Source organism: Hippocampus comes, unplaced genomic scaffold, assembly GCF_001891065.2.
Source record: "Hippocampus comes isolate QL1 unplaced genomic scaffold, H_comes_QL1_v1.1 scaffold91, whole genome shotgun sequence".
NCBI lineage: Eukaryota > Metazoa > Chordata > Actinopteri > Syngnathiformes > Syngnathidae > Hippocampus > Hippocampus comes.
This window is the reverse complement of record NW_017805034.1, coordinates 1,384,861-1,392,163: the sequence shown is the minus strand read 5'-3', so window position 1 is coordinate 1,392,163 and position 7,303 is coordinate 1,384,861. Positions and strand designations below refer to the sequence as shown.

At 42.7% G+C, this 7,303-nt stretch overlaps 1 protein-coding gene across 1 annotated transcript in view; it reads right to left on the bottom strand.

The window, feature by feature from the left end:
- The window catches only part of snx29 (sorting nexin 29), a 121,040-nt gene that overhangs the window by 98,978 nt on the left and 14,759 nt on the right, over nt 1-7,303 (bottom strand). The window contains exons 8-13 of the mRNA XM_019863575.1: nt 6,353-6,773; nt 5,638-5,750; nt 5,278-5,374; nt 5,105-5,187; nt 2,017-2,080; nt 910-1,038 (exon numbers count right to left, since the gene is read on the bottom strand). Of these exons, the coding sequence (XP_019719134.1) occupies nt 910-1,038; nt 2,017-2,080; nt 5,105-5,187; nt 5,278-5,374; nt 5,638-5,750; nt 6,353-6,773 (907 nt within the window). The remainder of the gene's footprint in view (nt 1-909; nt 1,039-2,016; nt 2,081-5,104; nt 5,188-5,277; nt 5,375-5,637; nt 5,751-6,352; nt 6,774-7,303) is intronic.

Sequence of the window (7,303 nt, the reverse complement as noted above, 5' to 3'; positions counted from 1 at the left end):
GTCAAGATGGAGCAACTGTCGAGCAAAATCTCCAATCCAGGCTTGAGGCCTATTAAAAATCCCAAACCTCGTAATAAAGCGTGACTCTTAAAAAGAGTGGAAGAGGAAATGTACATGGGTCTATGTAGCTAAGCAGCTGTGATCTTTGGCTTTTTGGGCTGATGTAAGATGGAGTGTGTGTGATTCACTCGCTTAATATCGCAGGCGCAGTGTTTGAAATGCAGAGGAAAAAGGGCTTAAGGTGGTTCACGTGGGTAGATGTTAGTGGAAGTAATGACATTAAAGCTTGTTGGACTTCAACAGGGCAACTACTTGATGATGAGGTGAGAATTGTAATATTTCCCTGAGAAAACTTGCTCAAAGGTTTGTGCTGTCGTCGTCTGCGCTCAGATCAAGAAAGGCGGGTGACTTGGATTTTTAACCGCTAATGCTGCACTAAGAAGCATCACAAAAGTTTTTTTTTTTTTTTAACAAAATGGGGAGAAAAAAAAAAAAACAAAAACATCAAATGCTGAACTCAATTCATAAAATAATCCAATCAAACATCTTACTGGAATCAATCCCCCAAAAAATCTATTTTTAACTCATTCAGGACCAAGTCTGAAAAGAAGTTTAAAAACGTCTTTGGGAGTGAATGAGTTAAGATCACAAAAGCCTGGCATTGGAATAGGAGTGTGTGGACTTTTTATATCCTCTGAACATTTTGGCTGTGACGTTACAGCGGAGTGGCAATGCAGAACGACTCGTTGGGAAACATTTTCAGTGATTTTTTTTTTTTAATTCAGCTCGTGTATTCATACTTTAAACTCATTAGGTGGGTGATTTGTCTTGTTATTTATGAACACAACGTGACCTGGTCAGTGCCCGGGTACAGTTAGCCTTCTATTTAAGAACACTCATGTGTGTTACCTGGCCAGTGCTTGGACTTTCGCCATGTGTCGCTCTTCCAGCTCAGCCAGCTTTTTCTTCAGCAGTTCAATCTCCTGCCTCAGACCCGCTGAATGCTCCATTTCCCCGTCCAGCAGACTACGGAGAGACCTGCCAAAAACACCAAATGGACCATCCATGTCACATGGTAGTACACACAGCAGCAGTTTGCTGTCTGAGATGATAAAACATTCCATAAGGTCCAAAACAACTTTTTTTTTTTAAAAAAGTACAGACACAAAGTTTTCACATTAAACCGCAAGAGGGCGCTCTAGGCCTGTATTGATGATTTCAACAGTGTCAGAAATTTAAAATACTGCCGGTATTGAATTAAAAACAACTGAGAAGGGCTGAATAAAAATGTCACCGAAAAGAAAATCGTATTCTGCAGATTACAAGCTGCATCTAGTAAAATATGCAGCCGAAAACTTTTGGACCATCCAGTTCAGATTACTTTATGCTATCGTGATTTGAGTAACCGTTAATATGTTACGTGAACCGTCTGTTGTTGCGTCATCTACCGTTAGCATAATAAGTCGTACACTTATTCGGCCTGTTGTTCTCGATTTTATGTTTATTTTAAATTGCATTTCAAGATGACACATCAGTTCTTGCTGTTGGATTTTGTCAAATTTTCCTCCAAAAAATGCGACTTGTACTCCAGTGCGACTTATGGTTTTTCTTCTTTACTATGCATTTTATGGCTGGTGCAACTTATGCTCGGGAACGACTTAAGATAAGATAAGATAAGAAAACCTTTATTAGTCTCGCAATGGAGAAATTCCCAATTCACAGCAGCAAAGTTATGAAAGGAAGAAGTTAGAGTCCGGAAAAGACATTAACTGATTTGCAGTGTTTTGTTGTCTTTTCCTGGCAACTGGGGAATTAGCGTTAAGCCTCGCTAGTACGTAAAGCTAATCAGTTTGTGGCAAAGTGAGGATGAAAATGCTTCGCCGTGGATGGAAAAGAGCACCGTATGAAAGGAAAAAGGTTATCTAATGGCTTTCACGATGGCGCGTGCATGCGAGCATCCATGTGCACGTTTGGCTTTGTAAGCTGCAGATAAGGGGACTATACATCCCGACGTACCCGTTTTGTTCCTCCAGCTCATCCTTCCTGTTCATCATGGCCACAATGGCCTGTCGCAGCTCCGCTGCAAAGACACCACACGGTGAGCTCGAAGCAATGAAAGTACACAGGTCATATTGTTAGGTTCATCAAATAATGTTTGCGGTTATTAAAAGGTCCAAAGATGATTTTGCACATTTCCGCTCATTTTCAACGAGCAGCATCTCAGCGGTAATTTTGGTCTCGTGGTATAATCCTTTTGATTGGCCGTCAACTTAACATCTGTACAGTTGAAAACGTCATTTAACATTCGGCGTAGAAACCAGTTGAGTTGCCAGCGGTGGCTCTGCTCAGTGTGCAGGGAAAAAACATAATAAAAATGTTGTCTCATGGGTTGCGTCATTCCCATAGCACAGGTCATGTTAAGAATTAGCATCCTAAGTACTTACATTGATAGTTTGATTCATAAAATAGTCACAAATGTTATTTGTCAATGCATCAGTCAAACTCATGAAAACAATTGAAAAGAGATTGCGTCACCAGTTTTATTTTCAATATATTAGCGTATGAATGCTTTATCGCAATGCTCCAAAGTTCCTTACATCATGGCGTCCAATTAAAAATTCATTCAGTAGCAGCCAATTCTCGACCAAGTCTGAAAAGACGTTTAAAAACGTCTTTGGGAGTGAATGAGTAAATGCTTTTTGTTCTTCTACTTTCCTCATAACTTAACTGCTGTAAATTGGGAATTTCTCCATTGTGAGATGAATAAAGGTTTTCTTATTATTCTTCAATTCTTATTATCCATTTGCTACAAGTGTTCTCATTAGGGTCACGAGTGAGCTGGAGTTTGTCCCAGCTAACGTTGAGCACGAGGCGGAGGGATACCCTGAACGGGTAGATCTATTTTCATATCGATTTTTTTTTTTTATGTCTCAAAATAACCACAAGACAAATAAATTAACAACGCAGTACTTTTTTTTTTTTTTTTGGTATGTGACAAATTACAAAGACCACTAGTTTGTTCTCATAACTAATGAAGGGTATCCGTGGCGCCCCAGATACAAGTAGGTCCCCCTTGCAGCCCTGGGCCAATGCGCGGGTTGTTGGCTTGGGGAGGAGAGGAAAGAAGGAAAAAAAGCGGCCATGAGGGGAGCCTATACAGATGGACGTCAACAAGCTAGAAATAAGTGACCTTTAGTACGACCACGCGTTCACAGCGGGTGCGAGAGACGAGCCATCAGGGACTTGAGTACAGCCAGACAACCCTCGGTCCTCAATAAGGGGCTTTACAAATGACATTGACATTAAATGTGTTTGTGAGGGAGAGGAAATCAACACTTCCGTTGGACCAAATACTTAAACAGTCCTTTCAATTTAAACAGTCTTTTAAAATGGGATATGTAACCACCGCCACTCGAGATTGTTCTTTTTATTTTGTCTGCTTCAAAGTGAGCATGGCAGGCTCTTCCTTACATAGCAACAAGGAAATCCGAGCAAACAATGCTGGATTTTAATGTCATGATGTGTCGCAGTATTGTGAGGTAAAGTGGACTGTGCATCATTGCGTTTTTCTACCCCAGTGGTGGTTGCTGCCACACCATATAAATTCTGGGCCAGACAATTTCAGACCCTTCTTCACCCTACAACATTTTTTTTTAAACATAACGTACTCGGGATTGAATGCCTGAAGTTGTGTTTAAAAAAAAAAAAAAAAGCCTTTGGCATTGAATGAGTTAGCACAATATTTACATTTTATTTTTCGGTCGCCAGCATTTCTAAAACTCCTTTCTTTGCACAGTCTTAAGTATTTAAAATTTCAGAGATCGTGAACTTGAAATGTATCAGTTTGTGTGGAATGAATGTAGGCATTACACAAACTGCACTTTTTGAACAGTATTACTGAAACAAACCCACTTTTTCATGATATTCTAATTGTTTTGAGGAACACTTGTATGTATGTGGGTTAAGGTAAGGATAAAAAGGAAGATACATCTGTTCTCCTTTTATTTCACTCTGGTCAACCGAGAACTTGGTGACTCTTGGGTGTGATCGGAACTCAGGCACAGACCACACATGGCTCAGCAAATCATTTGGATTCTTGTTTTTTTTTCCTCCTGCACCACCAACATATGCAATCTCACAGCTGCCACAAAAGGCACTGACATTTCCTCTCATGAATGCCTTGAAAGCAACGGAGCTGAAGTCGATGCCTATTCACTGGACCAACAGTGCCACCAGGTGGATAAAATGGTGCCTTAGTAATATGGGAGCTACTTCCCCCTCCTCGTGACGTTCACTCAACTTTGTGTCAGAAAAAGAAGAGAAAAAAAAATGCTTGTGAAAACATTTCAAAAAATATATTTTAGGTATAATTTGTTCTTGCATAATAATTTCACACACATTGTTCAGAAAATAATCCAGACATCATAAACGGCCCACCAATATTTTACACCCATTTTGTCAACAGTTTGGGTAAATATAGCTCATTGTAGGCTAATATTATGCAAGATGCTGACACAAAACTAATCCCCTCCAGGTCCTGAGGAAACCTTTAGGCCACGCGCGTTAATGGCGCATATAAGAGAATTGTGTTAAAAAAGGGTTGACTATCACGACTGTGCGAAACGGATGAACTGCCTGCGTGTCGCACTGGTGTAACACGGCTGATCAAATTAACTCATTCAGTACCAGCCAATTCTGGACCAAATCTGAAAAGACGTTTAAAAACGTCTTTGGGAGTGAATGAGTTAACGTAGTGGAGCAGATTGACGCCAGATTGAAATCGATCATAGCACATGTCAAACAGGTGACCAGAGCTCTTCATTCACAATGATTTCAATCAGAATGACAAAGTCTCCCATGTAAACCTGGCCAGTGATTTTTTTGCTTCATAAAAATCAGTTTTTCTTTACTACATAATAAAAAAAAAAAGTTTTTCAGGAAGGGCTGGAATGGTGCAATGGGATTTCATAGTTGTGGTTCCACTGCTGACAACTACACATTTATGCCACTGATTTTACGCTCGGAAGGCTGACTGGCACGGCAGATGGGATGAGCACGAGCAGACTGATAGAAAGAATGGGGGGTGGGGGCTTGGAACGCTCACCGACTGTCATGGACTCTGGCAGAGCAGATGTTGGCGGTGTGCCGCTGAACGGAGCAGACAGCACCAGCGGACTGGACTCCATACTGAAACAAATCAACGTGCCATTACAATAAGTGACGAGAGTCGTCTTCACACCATAGCAGAAGCCTATATAGAACAGAGCAGATGCTTACTTCAGATGCGGCCGTGATCTGAGGCTATCGCAGTCTCCCGCTGGCCCCGATGACTCAGACTGAGCAGGAAAGGCCGGCGAGTCCTCCACGGAGTTGACTGAAACATGACGGAAATGACGGTAAGATCCGGCCCTCCTATGTCTTTTTTTTTTTTTGTGGCCCACTCAAATTGCTGTGTTATTTTTGAGAAATACTCCAGGGATTCTTGATGATATTTGGTGGGCAGCGTTAAAGAACACAGCGGGCAGAATGTAGCATGCGCGACCACCCCCCAGTTTGAGATGAATGGACAAAAACTTCACATTTTGAAAAAAAATCTTGCAGAAAGTCTCCACGGAAGAGTGAAAGCGAGTACAATACCTGGCTGCGGGGTGGCGGCGTTGAGGGGGATGAGGATGTCTGAGCTGCTGTGCTCCATCAATACCTGCACAGGGCTCCACGTGGATACACTGGACAGACTTCCCACCGCCATCCTAAAAAGAGAACAATTTCAAACTCATTCAAGCTGGGAGTGACCTTTGCGTCCTACTCGCCTCACAAGTCACGCGTCGACATTTGGACTTTGAAGAAGGCGGCATGTCTTCCATTTTCTTTTTGAGCCATAAAAATAGTCGGGCTGCCTGGTTTAGCACGTCTGCATCGCAATCCTGAGGTTTTGTGTCGAATCTCAGCCCAGGCAGTTTAGGTTAAAGGGATTTAGGTGTGAATGGTTGTCGAAATGTGTTCTGTAATCCACCGGTGTCAAACTCAAGGCCCGGGGGCCAGATCTGGCCCGCCACATCATTTTACTTGGCCCCGCAAAAGTCAATCAAAACATGTCAACTTCCATGATTGAGGCTTGCTGGCAAAATTTCAAATTCTCTTACGTAATAAATCAGAGGGACATTGTCAGCATTTTCTTGTGACCGAACCCCTCATTACAGTCAATACAATAGTTCCTCAAACAGTACAATAGTTGAATCAAGTATTATTCTTGACTTCTTCATATGGTTCGACAGTCATAATGGCCCTCCAAGGGAAACGGTAACTAAAATGTGTATTTTTATTTATTTTTATTTTTTGGGACACAACTCACTGGTCATTGCTTCTCTCGTCGTCTTGGATTTGTGCTCTGCATTTGTATTTTTCCTCCTCTTCCTCCTCCTCCTCTTCCTCCTCCTCCTCCTCCTCGTTGTCGATGCTCTTTCGGTCTGTCAAAGGAGGCGTCGGCATCGGGGTTGTACGAGAGTGATGGGGTGACCCCACCCACGTCGGTGTCGCGGTGCCGTCCAGCCCATTGTGAGAAGGTGACGGATGGAACAATGGCTCCAAGAGGTCAATCCCATCCTCCACGCTACTTGGAACGGGATCGGTCTGCCTCTTGCTCATTCCACGAGTCTTGGGGAAGTCGTCCTCGCCCTCTTCCTCGTCTTCAGCCCCTCCGTCCAGATCGTCGTCGAAAGAAATGATGTTGGTGATTTTCTTTTTCCTCCGCCGCTCCTTCCTTAGGCCGGAATCTGCGGAAATTCAAACGTGAGTGAAGTGAAAGTGCTTTCAAGCCTATGTTACTTGGAAGACCAATTCACAACTTCTGGACCATTTAGCTTCAGATGTTCCCTCCGACAAAAACACATTCCGAACTGTAAAAAACACTTCAGTTTCTGAGCCTAAAATCTCTCCTGTGTATTCGCAAGAATTGTGGACCTCCATTTTCAACCGCACAGTTAAAACTTGAAGCGTCGCTCGAGCTGCTAAATGGAACACACGGAGGAGGAAACGGTGTCAGCCGGGCCCGGTGGAATGGAACAGGGCAGACGGCTAAATGAGGTCAAACACAAAAGTTCTGGAAGGTTAGACGCTTCATTGGGGAGTTCACTAACCGCTGCGCCGTTTGGAGATTGAGATGTCTGCAAATGAATGTCAGAAGACAAGTCACATGCAACTAGCCACATGTATAGAATGCGCTGAAACTTTCACTTCTTGAATTCGGTTCGGCAAATAAGTTTCGGGGTTCTACTGGATCATGTAAAATGATTCATTTTCGGGA